This window comes from Cardiocondyla obscurior, linkage group LG11 (genome assembly GCF_019399895.1).
Source record: "Cardiocondyla obscurior isolate alpha-2009 linkage group LG11, Cobs3.1, whole genome shotgun sequence".
In the NCBI taxonomy this organism is placed as follows: Eukaryota; Metazoa; Arthropoda; class Insecta; order Hymenoptera; family Formicidae; genus Cardiocondyla; species Cardiocondyla obscurior.
In genome coordinates, this window is record NC_091874.1 from 7,254,778 (window position 1) to 7,281,575 (window position 26,798).

The 26,798-nt window shown below is 35.9% G+C and overlaps 3 protein-coding genes across 3 annotated transcripts; all 3 read right to left on the minus strand.

The window, feature by feature from the left end:
* Window positions 1-4,169: 4,169 nt before the first annotated feature.
* LOC139106716 (E3 ubiquitin-protein ligase cblA-like) lies at window positions 4,170-5,375 on the minus strand. Its single transcript, XM_070663654.1, has 4 exons — window positions 5,356-5,375; window positions 5,161-5,231; window positions 4,875-5,081; window positions 4,170-4,525 (listed from the first exon to the last, which is right to left on the minus strand). Exons 1-4 carry the CDS (start codon window positions 5,373-5,375, stop codon window positions 4,170-4,172), a joined length of 654 nt encoding a protein of 217 aa, XP_070519755.1.
* A 104-nt stretch (window positions 5,376-5,479) lies between these two features.
* On the minus strand, window positions 5,480-7,198 carry LOC139106717 (uncharacterized). The gene is made up of 5 exons (XM_070663656.1): window positions 6,906-7,198; window positions 6,533-6,791; window positions 6,365-6,427; window positions 6,034-6,249; window positions 5,480-5,934 (listed from the first exon to the last, which is right to left on the minus strand). The coding sequence occupies exons 1-5, from the start codon at window positions 7,196-7,198 to the stop codon at window positions 5,539-5,541; spliced, it is 1,227 nt and encodes a 408-aa protein (XP_070519757.1). The 3' UTR covers window positions 5,480-5,538.
* Window positions 7,199-22,545: 15,347 nt separating this feature from the next.
* Window positions 22,546-26,598, minus strand: LOC139106718 (uncharacterized). Its single transcript, XM_070663657.1, has 3 exons — window positions 26,214-26,598; window positions 24,421-26,156; window positions 22,546-23,850 (listed from the first exon to the last, which is right to left on the minus strand). Exons 1-3 carry the CDS (start codon window positions 26,596-26,598, stop codon window positions 22,546-22,548), a joined length of 3,426 nt encoding a protein of 1,141 aa, XP_070519758.1.
* Window positions 26,599-26,798: the final 200 nt, after the last annotated feature.

The following is a 26,798-nucleotide window of genomic DNA, read 5'->3' on the forward strand; positions in this document are numbered from 1 at the left end:
GTCACTCTGAGAGGTCAAACGCGATGAAAGCTTTCAGCTGGATTATGACATACGTCGACGGCATCGAAAATATGCTGGATATGATTAAACGTTTGCCCGTCGAAGTTGCTGGTATGATATTTGCATTGTTGGATAACAAAACTCTTGGGATTATTTCCAGTGTCAGCAAGACATGGAGGGCGAGATCCGAATACGAGCGAAAACGGAGACGTCAGTTGCAGCTTACTAAGACCAAGAGGCAACTTTACAGATCCAACGGTGGTAAGGTTTTTGAAAGTAAAACGTTTGTCGTGAATGGACAAAACGGTAGTGTTAGCCGGGAAAAACCGGAATGGACTCGCCGACATACATAAACACAAACCGGGAACAAGAAACGCAATAAATCAAAAACTAATAATCTAAGTAAGATTAGTCTTCGAATATAAATTTAAAGAATAAAATATTAAAATATTTCGCACCTTTCTTAACATTATTATGTACACCTCATTCAATAACGATCTTGTAAATGTAATAAAGCTTTTCTTTGTACGTTTTTTTGTTTTACCAAAAATAATTATTACATTCGTTACTACTACTTCTATGACTTATTGCTGTTTTTTATGCTGCATTAAATCTTATTTCCATTGTGATTTTAATTTTTCTCTATTTTACGCATTGACATTGAAGACAATTTTCCGCATTCTCGAATGTTTCTGATTATATGTATAACCGCTTTAAAATTCTGCTGGAATAAAAATGACTATGTATTATTGGCAAAGTTTCGATAACTTTGCTTTATTTTTCAAAAAAAATTATTTTTAACGTAATATTTTCCGCAATGTACTTAAAAACTTATATTATATTTCAGAAAATTTCTAGTATCCTATCTCGAATGAAAAGGTACGTTGTGCAAAATAAATTTCTACCACGTGTAGTTAACTTACACAAAACAAACTTTGGCATATTAATTAAATTGATCGTGTCATTTAGAAGAAGAATATATCGCAGAAAATAATTAATCTTAGCAACAAGTATTCCAAAACTGGTCAACAGGAAGAAACAACCAATCAGAACACCAAAGAGTTACAGATGCACTTATCGCGAACAATAAGCAGTTATACAAGCAGCCAAAGGACACGACGAACAGTCGAATATACAGCAAATCGGAGCGCGTTATTTTTTAACCAATTACGGGAGGCTATTCCTATCGCACAACCTATATCAACCGATGTCTGGAGTCTCTCTGGCATTCTTTCTCGACCAGTCACTCTGAGAGGTCAAACGCGATGGAAGCTTTCAGCTGGATTATGACATACGTCGACGGCATCGAAAATATGCTGGATATGATTAAACGTTTGCCCGTCGAAATTGCTGGTATGATATTTGCATTGTTGGATAACAAAACTCTTGGGATTATTTCCAGTGTCAGCAAGACATGGAGGGCGAGATCCGAATACGAGCGAAAACGGAGACGTCAGTTGCAGCTTACTAAGACCAGGAGGCAACTTTACAGGTCCAACGGTGGTAAGGTTTTTGAAAGTAAAACGTTTGTCGTGAATGGACAAAACGGTAGTGTTAGCAGGGAAAAACCGGAATGGACTCGCCGACATACATAAACACAATCCGGGAACAAGAAACGCAATAAATCAAAAAGAATAATCTAAGTAAAATTAGTTTTCGATTATAACATTAAAGAATAAAATATCAAAATATTTTGCACCTTTCTTAACATTATTATGTACACCTAATTCAATAACGATCTTGTAAATGTAATAAAGTTTTTCTTTGTACGTTTTCTTGTTTTACCAAAAATAATTGTTACATTCGTTACTACTACTTCTATGACTTATTGCTGTTTTTTATGCTGCATTAAATCTTATTTCTATTGTGATTTTAATTTTTTTCTATTTTACGCATTGACATTGAAGACAATTTTCCGCATTCTCGAATGTTACTGCTTATATGTATAACCGCTTTAAAATTCTGCTCGAATAAAAATGACTATGTATTATTGGCAAACTTTCGATAACTTTGCTTTATTTGTCAAAAAAAATTATTTTTAACGTAATATTTTTCGCAATGTACTTAAAAACTTATATTTCAGAAAATTTTTAGTATCCTATCTCGAATGAAAAGGTACGTTGTGCAAAATAAATTTCTACCACGTGTAGTTAACTTACACAAAACAAACTTTGGCATATTAATTAAATTGATCGCGTCATTTAGAAGAAGGGTATATCACAGAAATAAATTAATCTTAGCAACAAGTATTCCAAAACTGGTCAACAGGAAGAAACAACCAATCGGAACACCAAAGAGTTACAGATGCACTTATCGCGAACAATAAGCAGTTATACAAGCAGCCAAAGGACACGTCGAACAGTCGAATATACAGCCAATCGGAGCGCGTTATTTCTTAACCAATTACGGGAGGCTATTCCTATCGCACCACCTATATCAACCGAGTGTATGTCAGTTGCTCACAGTTCTATTGCCCACGTATCGATTGGCCACGTATCAATAGGACACATTGCGATTGGACACAGCTCAATTGGACACAGTTCAATTGGACACAGTTCTATTGCCCACGTAGCGATTGGTCACGTATCAAATGGACACAGTGCGATTGGACACGAAAAGTTGCCCACCGTTCAAATGACCACAGATCAATTGCCCACCGTTCAAATGCCCACAGATCAAACGCCCACAGAAAGTGAATTTTTGTTCGTTTGCCCACGGATAAATGCCCACCGTTCAAAAGTCCACAGATCAATGGCCCACCGTTCAAAAGCCCACAGATCAATGGCCCACCGTTCAAAAGCCCACAGATCAATGGCCCACCGTTCAATTGCCCACAGAACAGTGGCCCACCGTTCAAAAGCCCACAGATCAATGGCCCACCGTTCAATGGCCCACAGATCAATGGCCCACCGTTCAAAAGCTCACAGATCAATGGCCCACCGTTCAAATGCGACTTTTATATCATATACAGGGTGAATCAGAAAATGGAAGTGCCACTTACCATATAAGACTGGTTACCGCAAAATATTAATTTAATATTATTATTTATTTGTGGACCACAGTGGACTTACACACAATTTTTGAGATGTTTTTTTTGGCACGTTAAGGGTGGTGTGTAAGTCCACTGAAGTTCACAAATATATAATAATATTAAATTAATATTTTGCGGTCGGTAACCTGTTTTGAACGGTAAGTCGCACTTCCATTCTCTCTGATTCACCCTGTATATCTACATTATCTATATTATTGTATATAAAACGTTTATAAATTGAAAATATCTGTGCTATAGCAAGCGTTGTTTATGGATATTACTTTGTGCGAGGCAGTCAGCGGCAGGATAGAATAAAAATAGTAATTAGGAAGTAGGTATTATGCATAGTGTACAGCATAAAAAATTAATCTTATTTAACAATAATTTATTACGTTGAATTTTATAATGTTCTGTTTGTTACAGGTATAAAAATAGATTTAACGAATTTTAAAAGTCGTTGCGATATAAAAAAATAACTGTATACATATATTTTGATATTTTTTAATAATCGGGAAAAAAATTAACTTACTAACTACACATTCATAACCGATAAGAAAAACAAAAGAAATCGTTACGACAAAAGTATTCACACGCAGCCGATACACATTAGAGTTCGAGTTACATCACGTTCTACGCTTGTAAATAAAATAATTGTATCTAAAGCTATAACGTATTACACTTTATCTAAGTCCATTTTGCAATCTATAAGTATTACAACTGCATGCTCGAATACTAAAAAATAAAACAAGTTACATCAGAATCTCTGCTACATTACAACGGTTTGGTAAAGCGCACTTTGGCATAATCGGATAAAAATATGTTTTACAACTACACAGTCATAAGCGACGAAAAGATACAAAAGCAACCGTTACGACAAAAGCATTCACACGCAGCCGATACACATTAGAGATCGAGTTATATCACGTTCTACGCTTGTACATAAAATAACAGTATCTAAAGCTATAACGTATCACACTGTATCTAAGTCCGTTTTGTAACTTATATGTATCAGAATTTTGTTCAAAAATAACAAACATCAGTATAAAGTTATGTTGTATCTTTTCCGCACGAAGTAACACGCCTAAAGATTTTATCTCTTAAATCTAAACATATTTTTACATAAATATGCTGTAATGTCTTATGGTTTTCTAATCCTTATGTAGGTTTCATACGGGTTGTTGCATATGGGACAACGCTTAGCTTCCAAACGTTTGATACATGTAACGCAACAGGCAAGATGTCCACAAGGTACGAAAGCATGTGTGCGCTCGTTAGTAAGGCATACCGTGCATATGTCTGAAGAAGATTTTGCTTCTGATGGACTTTGAGTTTTCGTTACATTCCAGTCTACATTGTGGAAAGGTAGATCTTCTGTATTGCTAGTATCAGTCAAATAACTGTAGTCATTTTCCGGGATTTTGTATTCTCCTTCGTCGTGTAGTATCTCTTCCGTTACTTCGTTTATTTTTTTCTCATCTATTTCGTCGTCCAAGACTTAATTTATTTTTTTTTAAATTTAGTTATCTATATGAAAAATTAACAGATTGAATAGTATTCGCACATACATGTTAAATGACAATGTCACTTATCTTATAGTAAACTTATACTGTTGTAGTATACCTTGTATTTTTTACGACTGTATGAACTTATAATAATTGTGGTCTGATATATGAGTTAAACTTGTATTTTGATAAAGTGTATTTGTAGATTCTTCATCTAAATTAATAGGAAAACATTTAGTTAAGAAATATAATTTTAACGTAATAAAAGTATAATTTTATAGAACATTTGCGTATTTAATTTTAAGAATTAAATATTACAGTTCTGAAATTTTTATGCTTACCCTTATCATTAATGGACAATTCCTGTCTTGTACTTGTACTTGGATATGTTTTATGTGAATTATTATTTTCTGTATAATTTGTTATGTCTTGTAACGGTTTTTTATTTTTTACAGATTGTGCTTTATCTTTTGTGATCGATTCATTATCAATACGCTTATAATTGTAATCTTCATCGGGTATTGCATCAGTTGCATGAGTATTATCATCTAAAACACACATAATTGTATTTTTACAGCAAAAAATTCAGTAATAAACAATACTATTTATTATAAAAAATAAACGTACTGTTTAGTTCTATATGCAATATGTTTTGATATTTGTCGCTAAAGAGATGTAAGAAATGATTTAGATCAATTCTACAAAAAATAAAACATGTAGATAAATTACATTAAAATTTGTTGTTGTTCCAATTACAACCAGTTTTATATTAAATAACTAAATAAAATAAGTAAAAAATTTTACAGAAACGTATATATTAACTTTAATAAAATTATTGTCATATATCTTTATTAAATATTTACTAACCTGCCTGCTGCAAAATATTTTTGAACTTCCAGTATTTTGTTATCTCGTAATTTAGTTTTAATATTTGTACGATTATTTGTTGGGATTGTTTTCAAGCGCTTTAGCTTTAGTTCTTCATCTGTTATCAGTTTTCCTAGATTATCTAAATGAAACAATTTTCTGTGAATTTAGTACTGTTGTAATATGAAATTGAATGAAAATAATAACGTTACCCAAGAAACTCCAGATGTTTTCATGCGCTTTGCCGAATTTTCTTTTCGCGATGCTGTAGAAACTTTCTGTTATATTATTTGTTCGTACAGGACAGTCAAAACCACTGACTTTTGATGCCAAAGGTAACCACGTCCTGCGTACATATGTCAAAAACTCATTAACAGCAGGATGTGCTTGAGAAACTTGATCAACTTCGAATTGTATGTAGGAAAGTGCTTTCTCAAAATAATACGAAGGAATCAATGCCATAGTCATTGTCATCGATAAAATTATTCTTGGTGCATTTATTAATCCTAATTGTTTCCATTTACGTAAAAGTGCCTGTAAATGAGTTGTGTAGCCTCAAAGATTACATATATAGATAAAATAAAAATATGAAGAAATTATTACATTATTTTCAATTATAAACAATTATAATACCTGATTATAATGAAACCAGCACCCATGTGCCTCTGCTGCTGGAAATTGTTCACTTAGCACATTCATGGCTGCTATCTCATAGTCAGTCATTATAAACTTTACATTTTGTTTTAGTGTTGGAGCTAATTTCATAATTTTGTTCCAAACAGCTCTGTACATGTTACTAGAACGACTTTCACACAGAATAAAGACCACAGCAATACCCTGTAACATATAACGTATTATTTATTTAAATAATCTTGTAAGTTTAATGTTTTTTTATATTTTTTTTGGAACAATACTTTAGTATAACACAGCTAATTATAAATACTTTTATTTTGAATTTACTTACTGCATTTATATATCGGGTATGCACTGAATACATTTGACTCATTAATGGTACACGTGGAACAATCTGTAAATATTACATTACAAATATAATATTACTTTTAAATGTAGTGTTTTTCTTTCACAATAAAAATTAAATAAACTAATTATACCATATGATATATGCACTTACATTAAATGTACCATCCATGTAAAGTTTAGTTGATTTTTCTAATTCTTGCAATAACCCGACACTTGTAAATATTAACGCCTTTTTTCCATCCGTGCAAGTTACATCTCCTTGATAAAATCTCTCAAGCGGTTTATACATTGATAATATCGCAGCAAGATTGTTCATGTCTTTCGGTAAAGTTGGACGAAGTTTCTTTCTTTGACGATATAAGGTAGATTTCAATGTTGTATACGAGACTGTTGTAGCAGTTTCAGGATACCTGTAAAATAATAAATACAAGCTAGAATCAGTAAACAATTCTTATATTAAATGCAAAATTACAAGATCTATAATTTGAATCCTTCTTTTTAATAATATACCATAATATACTTACTTTCTGCAGATATTATCAAATATGTCTTTTAATGATAAAGATGTATCTCGACATTGTTGCAACATTTCTTGTATCATAATATTTCGTGTTGTTCTATATTTTATTGGAGCATGAATATGTTCTTGAACTAAACATATTTGACCATCTTCATTGACTTTGAGTGTTCCAGAACATTTCGAAGACCGTCTAGTATTACATCGTAGAATAGACGAATTACGGGAATCCTTATTGTAAGCATAACCACGATAAACATAAATTTTTGTACCAGGTTTTTTCCCACATATTTCCTCCATCTGAAAATAATTGAAAAAATGTAATAATATAAATAAGATGTTATAAAAAATTACAAATAATACTATAAACACTAGTTTGTACAATATATCAATCTTACAAAATAAAAATAACTTTCATATTTTAGTAATAATTAAGCTTTTTTTAATATAACAAATAATATAAAATTACATTTACAAAACAACAATGTGATATGTATGCCATCCAACGTTCTATACATATCTCTTTGCGAATGCACAGGAAAGATAAAACCTTATTTAACTCATGTGCGACGCACGATAAATTATTGCTTCTACTTTTTTAATCAAATCATGTCTAGGGCACAAGCACATGATACACAAGAGAAGAATAGAATATTTGAAAAAATCCTTAAATAAAGTAATGTAACACACATAATATTCTGCTGTTATTTATGTATAAATAATTGATATGCTTAAAATAAATCTATTGAAATGGAACAAATGTGAGATTTTTCCTAAGAAAAGTAATCGGTTACTTACGTTGATGAAAAAGCACTGAAAGCAAGTTGAAATACGTATGGTAAAGAATGATAATACTTTTTGAACAGTATTATATCTTGATCTATTATACGTTCCAAAATTCTACACCAGGATGACGATTATAAGAAGTCTTCCGGCAATAGCGACGTCAGTGAAGAACGACATGAGCATTTACACAGGTAACGACATGAGCATTTACACAGGTAAAGACATGAGCATTAGCACAGGTAAAGACATGAGCATTTCATTCGTAACGACATGAGCATTAGCACAGGTAACGACATGAGCATTTCATACGTAACGACATGAGCACTTTACACAGGTAACGACGTGAGAATATTATGCGTAAAGATTCGAGAATTCTACAGACGTAACGACGTGATCACGTAAGAGGCAAAGGAACAAATGATGGAAAACGCGCGTGAAACTCGTAGAAGATTCTCCCACGCGGGACCCGTTTTATCGCTCATGCGCGGCTAGTAGGGCTCAGTTCAGTACGTGTTGATATAAACGGGAGAGCCTCGGATACCCCGTACATGCTATTTTTACCACACGTAATATTTATTTATTAATATTTATCTAAAGTATGATTGACAGTGTACAATAAATAATAATAGTAAAAACTATTATATTGTGAATAAGTACTAATGAATAAATGTTACTTGTACTAAAAATAACATGCACGGGTACCTTGAGGCTCTCCCGTTTATATCAACACCTACTGAACTGAGTCCTACTTGCCGCGCATGCGCGAGGAAACGTCTCTCGTCTAACAATACTGTCCCACGGAAGATTCCGCACGACTTTCTTCTGTTCATTTTTTTGTTTTAACGGCGCGTGTTGCCAAGAGAATTTTATGACGTCTAACGCTTGCTACATTATTCAAAATTACAAGCAATAAATAAAAAATCTGATTAAACGAAATGGACTTTTTCATTACTGGCTGTGCTTCTGCATTGTGTGTTGTCCGCTCAATCTTACCTCCACGTGTTTTTTAACCAAAGAAATTTATGACTGGTAATGAGTTTTGCGATGTAGACAGCATTATCCACTGTAAAGAATCGAAATTTTGCTAGATAGTTAAGTAAAGTGAATGCACGTGGACTGCATGATTGCTTTAAGGCAGATGGTTCCGAGCCGTCGGCAGAGCAACGAGTTGCTGTGCGAAACACATAAAGAGCAGGTTGGAGCGTGACCAATAAAATATTTTTGTAAAGTACGAAAAATCTTTTTATTGTTTAACGACAGCTTCAGAAATATTTCTAGAGTTAGAAGAAAAATTCTTACACGTGTTTTTTTACCCAAAATACAGACATGTTATAGTTGTTAATGAGTACTGGCTTTTATCAAAAACATTAAGGCACAATGGCCTTTTACGGAAAAGAGCAAGGTGATAACTTTTGTATAAAAATAATTTTTCTGCAACGTGTAAAATTATATATTTTTTATTTTAATTTTACTTATAATTATACTAATGGATCTATCATTTTTAGTCTTGAAAAACACCATACCGAAATGCCAGGCCTTCGAAAAAGGTAAATGCGCCACGTGGGACTGCAAACAAATTCACACGTTTAAGTACTGCTACAATTATCAAAATACCAAGTGCGACAAAGTAGACTGCCCGTTTCTACATTGTACCAGCGTTGAATAGTACACGTACTTGATGACAGGAGAGGCAAACGAGCAATTGAAGAGAAAAGTGGGCCGAACGCTGCAGAACACAAATATTTGCGGCGACTATAAAACCGGAGTGTGCGAACGGGAAGTCTGCGACCGTCGACATATTAAAAAAAAGGATGTGAAACCGTTGGAATGTCCAATATGCGCGAAGAAGATTACTGTGCAAACATTTGGGGCTACAGAATGTGGAAACATGGTTTGTCTTGATTGCTCGTTGAAAGGTTTAGAAAACAGAGAGATCGATGAAGATCGTATAATGGTACTTTGTCCAAAATGCAAAAAAATAAGCGAATACAAAAGATTTATGTAATTTGCTAATAATTATTGGCCGGTATTCATAATCGAATGTTATATTTAAACTAGTCTTAAGATCAGTTTTATTTAGTTTTAAATTAATCACAGAGCCGTATTATTGTCTTAAGACATTGCTTAAGATGATCTTAAAATAAGACCCAACTATGAAAAACGGCCTATAAATACAGGCTATATATTACTTATTAAATATAAAATCAGAAATTTCCATTTATTCCTTATTTCTTTATTTCTTATTAATGTGTTATTTCTTATTTGTACTTTTTTTAAAAAACGTTTTGTTTTTAAATTTACGTGGATAGAAATGCGGTGTTTATTATAAAAAAATTACAATTCTGTATAAAACTATTTTTAATGAGTAAAATCATATACATACATATACATGTATACATGTTTACAGTATTTTTTCCATAATCAATTTTAATTAGTGTTATCTGTAAATAAATTAATTTTTGTTAATAAGTTGTTGACTGTAATATTTAATAAGTCTATTTATAGAATAAAACTTACATAGCACGAAGACTTTCTCCCATTTTTTACATCTAGCGAAACAATATATTGGCAACGCACCATCAATGTTGAAGGGTAATACATTCATACAAAATGAACAATAAATATGCCCACAATCCAACGCCTTTATGTCGTCCGTCGCTAACAACCAGCAATTCTGGCACCTTACCCATCTATTGTCGTCTGTAAAAAAAGAGTATCCTTTTAATTAATATTGTCTGAAAACTTTAATATTAAATTACTTAAAAATAATAATAGAATATTTACTTTTTCTCGTTGCTGTGTCGCATGAGTAACAGGGCCAGATACATTCGCCGATAAAAAATTTTGCGCAGCAATGTTCCCTAAGTTGAATTGAATAGCTTTCTCGCATTAAAACGGTCAATCTTCTCAATTCAAAATATACATTTATTGGTAGCGGCCGTACATTATGGTAAAAGTCGTCTAATTCGACTGTTGTTAAATGGGTAAATGAACAAGTTGGACTTTTATTACACAAAGATAAATTGCAGGCTATAAGACAATGCTTTAGTTGGCACGATTTTCTGTTACATACACGCAAAAAAAAATCTCGACATATCATTATGGATATGTTTTTAACGTACAGTTTTCACAACCATAGCAATAACGACAAAAAGCAGTGTTAATATTATTTCACATAGCAATGATAGTATAACATCACAAGAATAATTACGACAAAAGCTACTAAACAAAGGTGGTACGACATTAGCAACCAACACACGTCTGTATCTTTGGTTAGGAAACACGTGGAGGTAAGATCGCGCGGGAAACACACAATGCAGAGGCACAACCAATAGTGGAGAAGTCCGTTTCGACCAATAGTATTTCTTACTCTTATTGCGTGTTGTAGGGATCTTGGTTCGGAGGTTGATGACAATATTCGTATATGATATAAAATATATATTTAACAAGTACAATTTAATTAAGATATGTTAACAGTTCGACTTCTGATCAGACAATAAATATTAGTTTTTGATTTGCAGGTCTGTTCCTTGGATCACGGAATAATTGATATATAGAGGGTAGTCCGCTGTGTTGTTGGGTCACGGATGGCGCCACAGTGTACCGTGCATTGCGTATCAGGCTTAATGCACATTTCCCGCGCGATCTCACCGCCACGTGTTTTCTAACCAAAAATACGGACATGTGTTAATCGCTTATGTTGTACTACTATTAAAATCTGCTTTTGTCGTAAATTCTGCTTTTGTCGTAAATTCTGCTTTTGTCGTAAATTCTGCTTTTGTTGTAAATTCTGCTCGTTATATTTGCTTTTGTGAGGAGAGAAAAATTCGAGACAGCAACAATGTCGTTTTATGGGAAAGATCAAAGTATGTAATAACTTTAGTATAAAAATAATTTTTCTGCGACTTATAAAATTATATATTTTTAATTTCAATTATGTTTATAATTATACTGATGTATTTATCAATTTCAGTTATAAAAAATGACATACCAAAGTGCCAGGCCTTTCAATAAGGAAATTGCGCCACTTGGAGCTGTAACAAAATTCATACCTTCAAATATTGCTTCCAATATCAGAATACAACATGCGAGAGACAAGACTGCCCGTATCTACATGTCTCCAGTGTAGAAGAATACACATATATGCGGACGGGAGTGCCAACGGAGCAATTAAAGATAGAAGTAGGCCGGACGCTGCAAAACACCACCATATGCGGCGACTATAAAACCAGTATTTGCCGACGGGAAGTGTGTCACCGTCGGCATATTAAAATGGACAATTTAAAACCGTTGGAATGTATAATTTGCATTAGTGAATTTACCACGGAGACTTTTGGACGTGCCCAATGCGGGCATATATTTTGTAGTAACTGTGCTATAAATTTATTAATACCGGATGACGACAACGACCGCTTAATTGTTCAATGTCCAGTATGTCGTGAAATAAAAGAATATCAAACATTTTTGTAAAAATTTGTAATAAATATATTTAAGTAGACACTTAAAAAAAGATATTATAATTAATTCCTATTTTAATTCTAAACCTATGCGTATATTGAGAAAATCTTTGTTATAAAGTTTAACTACATATGAAATGAATCAGAGAATAAAAAAATATATACATGAAAATACAGTCGGTCACAAAATGATTCGGACACTTTTGCAATAATGATTACAAAACTGAAATAAACAAGTATTTAATATTTTGTTGGGTATCCATTCTGTTTAATAGCGTGCTGTAATTACTTGGATACTGTAGAAATTAAAGTTTTTAAATAATCTACACTAATATATACTCATTTCTCTTTCAATCGTCTCTTCAGTTCTGCTATTGACGTTACAGTTGTTTTATGAACAATACGGTCCAATTTGTTCTAAACATTTTCGATGGGATTTAGGTCTAGAGATTGCGGAAGTGATTGTAAAACATTTTTGCAATTGTAAAGCAAATACTCTTGCACTATTCTTGATATGTGCTTTGGATCGTTTTCCTGGTATAATTTAAAATTATTCACAATCCCCATACTTGAAGCACTTCTTTGTAAATTGTATTTTAAAATATCTAAATATTAATTTTTGTCGATAATACCATCTATAAAAACTAATTCCTCTACACCAAAAGCGGAAACACACTCTCAAACCATCACGGAACCATGGAGGAGGTTTCACTTAAAACATGGAAGAGGTTCCGTGATAGTTTGAGAGTGTGTTTCCGCTTTTGGTGTAGAGGAATTAGTTTTTATAGATGGTATTATCGACAAAAATTAATATTTAGATATTTTAAAATACAATTTACAAAGAAGTGCTTCAAGTATGGGGATTGTGAATAATTTTAAATTATACCAGGATAACGATCCAAAGCACATATCAAGAATAGTGCAAGAGTATTTGCTTTACAATTGCAAAAATGTTTTACAATCACTTCCGCAATCTCTAGACCTAAATCCCATCGAAAATGTTTAGAACAAATTGAACCGTATTGTTCATAAAACAACTGTAACGTCAATAGCAGAACTGAAGAGACGATTGAAAGAGAAATGAGTATATATTAGTGTAGATTATTTAAAAACTTTAATTTCTACAGTATCCAAGTAATTACAGCACGCTATTAAACAGAATGGATACCCAACAAAATATTAAATACTTGTTTATTTCAGTTTTGTAATCATTATTGCAAAAGTGTCCGAATCATTTTGTGACCGACTGTATATAAATATGTATATAAATAATTATTCTATGAAGTACGGTATTAGAATTAGTTATATTTAATTTTATGATTAAAATTACAAAAACATTTTAAACTTTTTAATTATTTACTAACTCTTTATTATCAATTTACCAACAAATACGACAGAAGCAACGCTACAATTACAACAAAAGCACTATTATCATTTTCTTTCTGCATTTACAAAATGTTCTGCATCAAATAGTCTTATCTGAAAACAAATTTATTTTTATTAATATATTTTTATTGCTGCTAATAAGTAATAAAATTGGTTTTTATTAAAATACGTACTTGTAAACATGAAGTTGCTTCGCCCATTTTCTGCATTCATCGCAACAATATACTGGCGTTGACCCTTCAACGCCAAAAGCTAAATAATTAATACAATCCGGGCAATACACGTGTCCACAATTAAGGGCTACGAAGTCCTGAAGAAGTACGTAGCAAATTGGGCATCGTACCCATTTATTATACTCCTCTGAAAATAAAACAAAGTATAATTAATTAATTATCTCTCTCTCTCTCTCTCTCTCCCTCTCTCCCTCTCTCTCTCTCTCTCTCCTCTCTCTCTCTCTCTCCCTCTCCTCTCCTCTCCCTCTCTCCCTCCCTCTCCCTCTCCCTCTCCCTCTCTCTCTCTCTCTCTCTCTCTTTTTGTCTCTAACAATTATCAAATTATTTAATAATAATTACCTTTTCTTGTTGCTGTGCCGTACGAAAAACACGGCCACCTGCACTCGCCGACAAATATTTTGCCGCAGCAATGCGGCCTCAATTCCTCCGGGTAACTCTCTCTCATTATATAGTACAGCCGTTTCAATTCAGCGTACACTTCCGCACGCATCGGCCGTATGTTGGCGTTGACTTCATTTAATGCATCTTTTGTAAGGTGCGCAAAGCTGCAAAATTTATTTGCGTTGCATGTTTCTTTATTGCATGCAATTAAACAGTGGCTTTGACGGCACCTGAGCCTGCTGCACGTTCGTAAGAAATAGTCTCTGCACGCCATCGATTACTACAAAAACAATTTGGACAGAAAGCAGTATTAATACAAAAGCAATTACCAGCAAATACGACAGGAGCAATTTAAAATTTTCAGAAAACAATAATTACCACAAAAGCAAATATAACACGAACAGAATTTACGACAAAAACAGAATTTACGACAAAAGCAGAATTTACGACAAAAGCAGATTTTAATAGTAGTACAACATAAGCGATCAACACATGTCCGTATTTTTGGTTAGAAAACACGTGGCGGTGAGATCGCGCGGGAAATGTGCATTAAGCCTGATACGCAATGCACGGTACACTGTGGCGCCATCCGTAACCCAACAACACAGCGGACTACCCTCTATATATCAATTATTCCGTGATCCAAGGAACAGACCTGCAAATCAAAAATTAATATTTATTATCTGGTCAGAAGTCGAACTGTTAACATATCTTAATTAAATTGTACTTGTTAAATATATATTTTATATCATATACGAATATTGTCATCAACCTCCGAACCAAGATCCCTACAACACGCAATAAGAGTAAGAAATACTATTGGTCGAAACGGACTTCTCCACTATTGGTTGTGCCTCTGTATTGTGTGTTTCCCGCGCGATCTTACCTCCACGTGTTTCTTAACCAAAGATACAGACGTGTGTTGGTCGCTTATGTCGTACTACTATTCGAAGAACTGCTCTTGTCGTATGTCGTAAATGCTGCTTGTGTCGTAGTTATTGCTTTCTGTGAATACTACGTTATTCTTGTCGTATTTGCCAGTGTTGTTTAAAGATCGCTCGTTATATTAAGGACTCGAGAAATATCACGAGGCAGTGCAAGCAGTACGATGTCTTTTTACGGAAAAGAACAAGGTAACTTTGGTACAAAAAATTGTTTACTGTAATTAAACATTAAGTAAAGATAATTGTTCTCTGATGCGTCAGGTTCATTTCGATCAATTTCATTTATAATTATATATTTATTTATTTCTTTAGTTAATTATTTATAATATATACTAATGTAACAATCGGTTTTAGTTTTCAGAAACGGCGTGCCAAAATGCCAAAATTTTGAAGAAGGCAACTGCGCTACGTGGAACTGTAAACGGATCCATACGTTTAAGTACTGTTACAATTATCAGAATACCAAGTGCGACAAAGTAGACTGCCCGTTTCTACATTGTACCAGCGTTGAACAGTACACGTACTTGATGACAGGAGAGGCAAACAAGCAATTGAAGAGAGAAGTGGGCCGAACGCTGCAGAACAAAAATATTTGCGGCGACTATAAAACCGGAGTGTGCGAACGGAAAGTCTGCCACCGTCGACACATTAAAAAAGAGGATGTAATACCGTTTAAATGTTTGATATGCGCGCAGATTATTACTGTGCGAATATTTGGGATTGCACTTTGCGGCCACATGATTTGTTATGATTGTGCATTAAAGCAAATAGATAACACAAGTATCAATAATTGTTTTAACGTACATTGTCCGATATGTAGAAAAATCACCATTTACAAAAAATGTATGTAGTTTATTAATAAAATATATATTGATTTATAAATATTAAAGACAAAATATTTTATTTTATTCTTTACATTTTGAGTACATAAAATTAAAAACATAAAAAACTATTTAATGAATTAAAGAAAAAACGTGTTAATTATTAGATTTTGATAATATACTTATAAAAATACAGATTTCTTTTCCTAAATCTTTTATACTTTTCACTAGAAAGACAATTAATTTTTATTAAACTTTAATATAATATAACACTGCCATTTATTACATTTGGCACATTTCCAAAATGGTAATGCACCATTTACGTTAACTGGAAGTTGTTTCAGGCAAATGTTACAATATCCATGTCCACATGCTAAAATTTTTATGTCGCCCATTAATGGAATGAAGCAATTGAAGCATTTCGGTAGTTGGTCATTGTCTTCTAAATAAAAAAAGTATTTTTAATTATTTCTCTTTAACAATTAAAATATTACAAATTATATAATTATATTTACCATTTTTGCAGACTGTCTTGCATGAAAGACAGGGCCATATACATTCACCCAACATAACTTTTGTACATGTGTGAACTTTTATTTCTTTTGGATACATTTCTCTTATAAGAAACGCAAATCTTTTCATTTCATTAAAAACTGTTTCTCTAAATGGTCGTATGTTTTCGTTCACTTCTAGAATTTCGTACGGTGTAAGATGTAATAATGTACATGAGCGATTTTTATTACACGATGAATTAGTGCACATTATTGCTCGATGAATCTTATTGCATGAATCTCTGTTGCATGAACGAATGAAATAATCTCGACAAATCATAATTGCAAAGCAAAACTTTTTGATCGGTAATTAAACGATAAAAGCAAATAGCACAATTTTCAATATAAAAATTAAACGACAAAAGCAACTAAACAAAGGTGGTACGACATTAGCGACCAACACGCGTCTGTATCTTTGGTTAGGAAACACGTGGAGGTAAGATCGCGCGGGAAACACACAATGCAGAGGCACAACCAATAGTGGAGAAGTTCGTTTCGACCAATAGTATTTTTTACTTTTATTGCGTGTACCGTGCATTGCGTATCAAGCTTAATGCACATTTCCCGCGCGATCTCACCGTCACGTGTTTTCTAACCAAAAATACGGACATGTGTTGATCGCTTATGTTGTACTACTCGTAAATTCTGCTTTTGTCGTATGTCGTAAATGCTGCTTGTGTCGTAGTTATTGCTTGCTGTGAATACTACGTTATCCTTGTCGTATTTGCCAGTGTCGTTTAAAAATCGCTCGTTATATTAAGGACTCGAGAAATATCACGAGGCAGTACAAACGGTACGATGTCGTTTTATGGAAAAGAGCAAGGTAATAACTTTGGTACAAAGAATTTTGTAGTTGAGTCTAAAATTAAATTACAATTTTAGTATTGAAATACGGCGCACCGAAGTGCCGAGCCTTTGCTGAAGGAAGATGTCACATTTGGAATTGCAAACGAGTGCACACCTTTCGATACTGCTTCAATTACCAAAATACAAAGTGCGACAAAGAGAATTGTCCATTCATTCATTGTACGAGTGTCGAGCAATATATGTATTATATGACTGGAGAGGCAAATAACAATCTAAAAGAAGAAGTCGGAAGAACAATGCAGAATACCAACATTTGCGGCGATTTCAAAAAAGGCACTTGTGATCGAGAGACATGTAGTCGTCGCCACGTTAATGCAAATGCATTACCAATGTATTGCTCAATTTGTGTTGAAAATATGACAGAGCGATCAATTGGGGCAGGATCTTGTGGGCATATCTTTTGCTTTAATTGTGCTTTAAAACTTTTAGATTTAACAGAGGACGAAAATGAAAACTGTATGAATGTTTTTTGCTCGATATGTAGAAAAATAAGTCTTTATAAAAAACTTACGTAAAAATTTAAAATAAATATTTGATAAAAAAAATTAAATTTTGTTTTTTATTATTTTTAATAAATAATTTAGTTTTTTTTTAAAGACGCTAAAAAGAGGGGGAGTTTCTTTTAAACTTTAGGCGTTTCCGCTATCAATTTATTTTTGCTTTTACACTCTGGTTTTTTGCTTACCGTTTTACAATTTTTATCGCGTTGATCGCTCCGACTGCTCGCGATCCTGACTGCTGAAGCGACTGATTTATAAGCGTTTCTTCCAGGCAACCAACAGTTCGATCTTCGTACTTTCATAAACTCGCGATATTATATTTTCTATTATTCTTAGATATTATTTCTACTTGTTTATCGGTTCTATTTTTGTCGGTTTCGAACCGCTTGGTCGTTACTCGCTCGGCTCGCATGTTATCAAGGACGTTTTTTTTTGCTGACTAATTACAATATTTTACGCTTTTTAACGCTTTCTTATTTATGCAAATTTTAGGTACAATAATTTATGTTTTAAAGAGACACTACAAATGTAGGAGTGATTCATTGGTGATACAGAGATAAAGAATACATAAAAATTTTATTACTAAAATATTTATTAACAAATATTTATACTGAAAAGCGCGAAAGCATTTATAGATAGCATAGAAAGATCGGTGCGATAGAGCCGGCCTTGATACCGCACGAGCCAAACGGTTCGAAAACAAGAAAAATAGGATCGACAAAAGGGTAGAAACAATAGAAAACAAGACCTCACGAGTTAGCAAAATACAGAGGTCGAGCAGTTGCCAGTTGCTCAGAAACCAGAATCACGATACAGCCAGCAGACAGAGAAATCAGCGCGTAGAATAGCGACTTACTATTTTTTTAATTGACTAAACGGAATGAAAAATTCTTTTGCAGGATTATAGTACAAGCGATTTGTTAAATTATTTCGACCGTTACTTATAAAGCTGGCTGATAGAGCATCTTACAACGAATCTAATAGAGTCGCGAAAGATTACTGAGCGTGGTCGAACGTCAGCTCACTACTATTTTATTTTGTATAAATGATTAACGTAATTTTAGAAACAGAAAATGCGAACTGCTACATTTGTTCATGTGCAATAAAAAAATATGATAATATTTATAAATTTATCATGTTCTTTCTATCAATAACATAAAACAAATTTTTAAATAACAAATATATTTTACTGTTTCGACAGATTAATAGTGTTGTCATCGTTACCCAACCTGACAAATAAAAACTTATTTGCACAGAATTTTACAGCGGTTTTCATTTTAATATTTGATGGCAACTGATCCGGATTTTTAACTATGATGAACTTGCGTGATACAGTAGCATTTGAACATTTATATATGTATATATGAATTTGACACTTAGAATACTCAATCGTTCTATAATCTGTTTAATATACACATATCTAGTAAATGCTACTGTTGCCACACGAGTACAGGTAACTTTGACAATACTATCGAAATATCGCTTTAGCGCAACGGCTAACAGCGGGCTTGCTAACTTGAGGTCGGTATTAGCGCAAGTTCGAGTACTGTTTTCTACTTGTTATTTAAAAAAAAATGTTGTCTTTTTCCGTAAATAGACATTATGTTTCATGTTTTTGCTTTCCTTTTTTTTTAAAATCTACTTTAAAGACGATGTAATTAACGATAGTATTACGATAATAACAATAACAACAAATTTCAATGTTAATACGACAAAAGCAATTACAAAGAAAGCAATTACGCAAAAGCCGCTACGACATCAGCTACCAACACACGTTTGTATCTTTGATAAAGAAGCACGTGGCGGTGAGATTGCGCAAGAAGTGTGCATTAAGTCTGCTATACAATGCAAAGGCACAGCCAGTAATGAAAAAGTCCATTTCGTTTAATCGGATTTTTTACTCTTATTGCTTGTAATTTTGAATATTGTAGCAAGCGTTAAACGTCATATAATTCTCTTGGCAACACGCGCCGTTAAAACAGAAGAATGAACAGAAGAAAGTCGTGCGGAATCTTCCGTAGGACAGTATTGTTAGACGAGAGACGTTTTCTCGCGCATGCGCGGCAAGTAGGACTCAGTTCAGTAGGTGTTGATATAAACGGGAAAGCCTCAAGGTACCCGTGCATGTTATTTTTAGTACAAGTAACATTTATTCATTAGTACTTATTCAAAATATAATAGTTTTTACTATTATTATTTATTGTACACTGTCAATCATACTTTAAATAAATATTAATAAATAAATATTACGTGTGGTAAAAATAGCATGTACGGGGTATCCGAGGCTCTCCCGTTTATATCAACACGTACTGAACTGAGCCCTACTAGCCGCGCATGCGCGATAAAACGGGTCTCGCGTGGGAGAATCTTCTACGAGTTTCACGCGCGTTTTCCATCATTTGTTCCTTTGCCTCTTACGTGATCACGTCGTTACGTCTGTAGAATTCTCGAATCTTTATGCATAATATTCTCACGTCGTTACCTGTGTAAAGTGCTCATGTCGTTACGTATGAAATGCTCATGTCGTTACCTGTGCTAATGCTCATGTCGTTACGAATGAAATGCTCATGTCGTTACCTGTGCTAATGCTCATGTCGTTACGAATGAAATGCTCATGTCGTTACCTGTGCTAATGCTCATGTCGTTACGAATGAAATGCTCATGTCGTTACGAATGAAATGCTCATGTCGTTACCTGTGCTAATGCTCATGTCGTTACGAATGAAATGCTCATGTCGTTACCTGTGCTAATGCTCATGTCGTTACGAATGAAATGCTCATGTCTTTACCTGTGCTAATGCTCATGTCTTTACCTGTGTAAATGCTCATGTCTTTACCTGTGTAAATGCTCATGTCGTTCTTCACTGACGTCGCTATTGCCGAAAGACTTCTTATAATCGTCATCCTGGTGTAGAATTTTGGAACGTATAATAGATCAAAATATAATACTGTTCAAAAAGTATTATCATTTTTTACCATACGTATTTCAACTTGCTCTCAGTGCTTTTTCATCAACGTAAGTAACCGATTACTTTTCTTAGGAAAAATCTCACATTTGTTCCATTTCAATAGTGTTCCGGCAAATTCCAGGTTCGCAAGAATGAGGTGAAGGAGTTGGGAAAGGATGATTTATCTTTAATGCGTTCTCGAAAATTCTGCACTTTATTCTTAACTTGTTGAATACAAATTTTCACCAACGCGAGCCACGCGATTTTGAAGCAAGCGCGAATCGCGAAAGTGAAAAAGCAAGCACACAATTGCTTTTAAAATAGAGTTGAATTCGTCACGATAAAATCGCATGAAGTGTCTTCGGGCAAGACTCAGGGGGTACTGACGCTATTAGCAGATCGATGACAAGTGCTTAGCACAAGTTCTTTGTTTTAGCGAGGGCGCGATCCCGGGGTTCCCGGCGATCTCAGAATCCGCAGGATCGTCTTGCGTTGCTAGCCGGATGTTATAGTTCTAATTTCACAATTGTTCGTGACGTTAGCCAGAAAATGGCACTGCGTATTTGCAGATCGTTATTAAGACACAATACGTGCTTAATCTTTGTCTGATGAAACAAAGAAAGGGCTAGCATTAAGCGTTATTTATTTAAAGTGCGTATTGAGTGACGCGACGGCGCCGAGAAGGCTAGGAATTCGTCTCCGCTAATCATTAATTATTTAAAACTTATACATATTCCGCCCGTCTCGCCATGGCAAGGGCGAAATTTACTCGCTAGGCTCGGATGCTAAAGATAACGGTATTAATTTTACAACCGGCCGAACTAAAGTAGTGGCTGCCGTACGTACGGTTACAACACGTATATTTCCGTCAATGCCAGGGTGAGTGGCTATTACACGAGCAAGGGGCCACTGAGATGGCGCGGTATTTTCGCCTTTAATTAAGCAAAGTGTTCCGATTGTTAAATTTTTATCTGGACTACGCCATTTTTTTCTAATGTTCAACGTAGGGAGGTACTCGGTTGACCATCGTTGCCAAAAATGGTCTCTCATTTGTTGCACGAGCTGCCACCGTGTTAATTTATTTTCAGCTATGTCTTCACGGGACGGTTCGGGTATCGCGATAAGCGGTGCTCCGATTAGGAAGTGACTTGGAGATAAAGCCTCTAAATCTTGAGGGTCATTAGTTAAAGCGGCAAGTGGACGCGAGTTGAGGCAGGCCTCAACTTGCGAAAGAAATGTTATGAGTTTTTCAAACGTTAGTTTAGCATTCCCGATCACGCGATGGATATGATGCTTTGTGGATTTTACGGCGGCTTCCTATATACCACCGAAATGTGGCGCAGAAGGCGGATTAAAATGCCAGCGGATTTCGTCATTAGCTAAATTATTTAAGAATTGACGATTTCGAGTTAAGTCGCGTATGAAACCGCGTAATTGCGCGTCGGCGCCGACAAAGTTGGTACCTTGGTTACTGTATAAATCGGAACACAATCCTCGGCGAGAGGTAAATCGACGGAAGGCCGCTAGAAAGGCCTCGGTCGTGTAATCCGAGACGGCTTCCAGATGTATTGCTCGCGTAGCAAAACACACAAAAATAGCAATGAAGCCCTTGTGGCTTTTCTGGCCTCGTCCTTTAGAGGTTCTTATTAAAATTAGACCTGCGTAATCGACTCCAGTGTTATGAAAAGGGCGAGACGGCAAAACTCTGGCGTTAGGCAAAGAACTCATTAAAGGATGAGGCGATTGACCTCGCCAGCGAGTGCAAACAACACATTTATGAATGTGGTTTTTTTACTAAGGTTTGGGCACCAATAATCCAGTATTGTTGTCGAATGGCGGCCAAAGTTAACTGCACCCCGCCATGCAGTGTGCGCCTGTGGCAGGTATCGACAATTAATTTTGTAAAATGAGAGTTGCGGGGCAATAGTATTGGATTTCGGGAATCAAAGGAGATCGCAGCGTGTTGCAACCGCCCGCCAACACGCAGTAATTTTTTCTCGTCAAGAACGGGCGTAAATTTGATAAGAGGATTCTGATAAGAGAGGGGTTTATTTTTTATTAGATTGTTTATTTCCTCAGAAAACCAGATGGCTTGAATGGTGGTGATCCAATAGTTTTGAATTTCTTCAATTTCATTTGGCAAGATGGGTTCGTTTCTTTTACCGGAATTTTTTAGCAACCATCGACGACACAAGGCGCAGACCCTTAGAAATCGTTGCAGATTGGAAAATCTAAGCAAGATGGGATTTTCTTCTGGCGTTTGAGGCCCCAAATGTGCTTTGGCAGGTCGTATTTCTTCTTTGGTTTGAAAGGAAGAATTGCCAACGAGCCTGAGTAGCAGGTGGTCCGTATGCTGTAGCCATGTCGGTCCTTGCCACCACAGGGGGTGATTTTTAAATGCAACGGCGGAGAGACCACGAGAAGCACAGTCCGCTGGATTTTCCTCTCCAGGCACGTGACGCCATTGAGCCTCCGGAAGTGTTTCCTGTATTTCTGTAACTCGGTTGGCTACGAAGGTGGTCCATCGAGATGGATGGCCCTGAATCCAGGCCAAAGCAATAGTTGAATCAGTCCATAAATGAATATTTGCAATTTGAAATCTAGCGCCGTGTTTTATATTATTAATTAATTTGACAAGCAAGGCGGCAGCATTTAGTTCCAGGCGTGGAAGCGAAATGGTTTTCAAAGGTGCTACTTTTGTTTTTGCTTGAAGTAGTGCAATTCTGGATTTGAAGTCGTTATTCTCGATCGTAGTTACCCGAATGTAAACTACGGCAGCATATGCCTTTTTTGAAGCATCCGAAAATCCATGAAACTCGATTGTGCAATCGGTTGAAAAGGTATAAATCCAACGTGGTAATGAGATTTCTTCGATTTCACGCAATTCCTTGTGGAAAATTTTCCAAGTTTCTTGATCCTTTATTGATAAAGGTTGATCCCAGTCGATTTTTTGGAGCCAGAAGGATTGCAATAAGATCTTGGCGCGGACGATGACCGGGCCTAGCCACCCGAGGGGATCAAAAAGTCGCGCGGTTTCCGACAGTACTTGTCGTTTGGTAGGTACGCTGTAAACCGCCCGCTGAATGGCAGATTTTAATGATATAGTTTTTCCTTAGCGTCGGAAAGTGTGTCAGCACCGGTCAGAATATCATCCATATAAGTTTCCTTTTCCAAAATCTCGGCTCCGCAAGGGTAGTTGACCCGTTCATCCTCGGCAAGCTGGCGTAATGTGCGTATTGCCAAGAAGCGGGCCGAAGTGAGACCATATGTAATTGTATTAAGTTGGAATTCACAAATAGAATCGGAGGGCCAGCTACGCCAGAGTATTCGCTGATAATCTCGATCGGATTTGGTTATAAGGATCTGGCGGTACATTTTCTCGATATCAGTGGTTAAAGCGATTTTATAGCAACGCCAATTATTTAATATATTACCGAGAGGTGCTAAGTAGTTTGTCATTTAAAGATTCTCCCGTCGGTAACTGCGCGGAACCGTTAAATACGACGCGGATTGCGGAATTGTTTTCTGTTGTTTTAAATATGCCGTGATGCGGCAAGTAGCAGATGGCTTTGTTTGAAAGGTCGGCAGGAGGTACTATGGACATATGCCCGAGCTCGATATATTCTGTCATAAATCTTGTGTATAATACCCGAAGTTCGGGTTTGCGCTGAAAATTTCGCTCCATGCGTTCAAGCATGCGTAAAGAAAGCTGGCGCGAGCCAAGGAAATTACTATTTTGTTCCCTTATTGGTAAACTGACCATGTATCGGCCGGAATCAAGACGCTTATGATATTTTATAAAATGTTTTTCGCACCAGATGTCATCTGGAGTTTGAGGAATCGCTCCCCCCTCAACCTTCTCCTGCTGCCAAAAACGCATGACTAATTTTGCTAAGTCGTGTTTTGTATTACAAAGGTGAACAATTGCCAGAGAATCCAACGTACTGCCCGTTGCAATTCCCGAAAGAATCCATCCCAAAGAAGTTTTTTGCGCGACAGGAGAATTAGGATTTCCTTTACGAAGCCCGTCTTCAATAATTAATGCGTGAACCGCGGCACCGAGGATAATTTCTACCGGATCAGAATCCTGAAAATTCGGGTCAGCCAATTCCAGGCCTTGCAAATGCGGCCAATGGTTTGACAAATGAACGGATCGTTCTGAATTGAGAGAAACGCGAGGCAATACAAAAACCGAAACCTTTAATTTATAAGCGCTCCGGGTACTTGAAGTAATATCGAGTGAGATGCAACCGTGAGCTTGTCCGGATTTAGTGCCGCCAATACCGAAAATGGCAGTTGTAGCTGGTTGACGGGGCAACCGCAATTTTTGAGCTAGTGATTCTGAAATAATAGAAACTTCCGAACCCGGGTCAATTAAGGCACGTACGAGGATTTCCTGGCCATAACGATTTTTAACATATATTCGCGCCGTTGCTAATAAAATAGTTACATGCAAGCTTAAATCGTTATGCAAGTGGAGAACAGATGCTTCCCTTGGCTGGGTTGAGGCGACGGTGGTTGACGGTTGTGCGCTTGTCAGCGTCGTCGGGATCGTTGTGGTAGGCTTGGCGCCGGCTGTAATTCGTTGACCTCCGGCTCCGGAGTCTGGGGAGCTGACGCAGGCTTCGTGGATGGTACTGTGGTGTCTTTGTCCACAGATTGTACAGCTTCTTGTAAAAGGGCAGGTGGCGAGGCGATGTTGTCCAAAACAGTTGAAGCAGAGCTGGCGAAAGGAAGCATAATCCCTTCGAGCCTTGGGGCCCTTTTTTGCGAATTCGGGACAGCTCAGAATATAATGTGGACCACTGCATAGCACGCACCTTGATGACCTTTTTTCTGGTGAGGTAGGAAATGCTTTCCCAATGTAGGATTGTCGCTGTCCTCGCAAAGTAGTAGTTGATGTTGATTTTTGTTGAAATCGTTCAAAGTTTCCCGGTACGGGATGGAGAGCCTCCAAGGTTCGCAATCGTCCTTCGAGAAACGTTTTCAATTCCTCATACGTTGGCGGATCGCTTGTGCCGCTAATTGAAGTTTCCCACTCGCGTCTTGATCGGGGATCCAGCAATTCAGTAATAAGATGCACGAATAAATCAGAATCGGCAATAGGGCGCTCAATTCCTTCAAGAGTTCCGACGGTTTGCAGCATCGTATGGAAGAGCTTGCGCAAGTCGGGAAAAGATTCCGTTTTCATTTTTGGCATAGAAGTTAGAGATGCAAAGCACGCGCGCACAAGTAATCGTTTATTAGCGAAATGTTCCTCCAAAAGGTCCCAAACACGTTGATAGTTTTCGGATGTCATGGGAATGTTCCGGACCATTTGTTCGGCCTCTCCTTTGAGGCATCTTTTTAAATAATGTAGTCTTTCCACATCTCCAAGAATAGCGTCTTTAGAGATAATAGATTAGAATAAGTCTTTAAAAGCTGGCCATTCTTCGAATTTGCCCGTAAATTCTGGCAACTGGATACGCGGTAGCTGTCTTCGAGCGACCGCTTGGGTAGCTATATCCCGTTCGGTGTCGGTTTTTTTTGCTTCGTTTAAATAATCAAGAAAGGCGGTTCGTTGAGTGATATATGACTCCTCTGCTTCGGCAAAGGTTCCATCCTTGATGTAGGCATGGCTCTCAATCTCCTTCCAGTGAGATGTACACAATTCATCGTGGGCCGCCTCGAATTTTGCCCAATTGCTATCGAGCAGCTGAAGGCGAGTTTCTACGGCGCCGGTAGTAATGTTTGCAGCACCGATTTTCCGTAAATTTTCAACCGCACGCGATATTCGACCGTATAGCTCAACTTGAGCATGAATTAAAGCTTCGTAAGACTTTGACATTTTTCACAATTTATTCACTTCACTCAAAGATCACTAGAACGCTTGGCTAGGTTTAAATGCGAGGCGAGGATAAGAAATTCGGCTCGAAGGACCAAATGTTCCGGCAAATTCCAGGTTCGCAAGAATGAGGTGAAGGAGTTGGGAAAGGATGATTTATCTTTAATGCGTTCTCGAAAATTCTGCACTTTATTCTTAACTTG

Coding starts and splice junctions, on each gene's coding strand:
- LOC139106716 (XM_070663654.1), bottom strand. CDS start 5,375: ATGACAATAATTTTATTAAA. Junction 5,082..5,160: donor ATTGCATATAGAACTAAACA/GTACGTTTATTT, acceptor TGTGTGTTTTAG/ATGATAATACTCATGCAACT. Junction 4,526..4,874: donor ATTGTCCATTAATGATAAGG/GTAAGCATAAAA, acceptor AAATAAATTAAG/TCTTGGACGACGAAATAGAT.
- LOC139106717 (XM_070663656.1), bottom strand. CDS start 7,198: ATGGAGGAAATATGTGGGAAAAAACCTGGTACAAAAATTTATGTTTAT. Junction 6,428..6,532: donor ACATGGATGGTACATTTAAT/GTAAGTGCATAT, acceptor TAATATTTACAG/ATTGTTCCACGTGTACCATT. Junction 5,935..6,033: donor GCTGGTTTCATTATAATCAG/GTATTATAATTG, acceptor ACTCATTTACAG/GCACTTTTACGTAAATGGAA.
- LOC139106718 (XM_070663657.1), bottom strand. CDS start 26,598: ATGTCAAAGTCTTACGAAGCTTTAATTCATGCTCAAGTTGAGCTATAC. Junction 26,157..26,213: donor CCAGTTGCCAGAATTTACGG/GCAAATTCGAAG, acceptor TTATCTCTAAAG/ACGCTATTCTTGGAGATGTG. Junction 23,851..24,420: donor AGCGCAAACCCGAACTTCGG/GTATTATACACA, acceptor TCTGCCATTCAG/CGGGCGGTTTACAGCGTACC.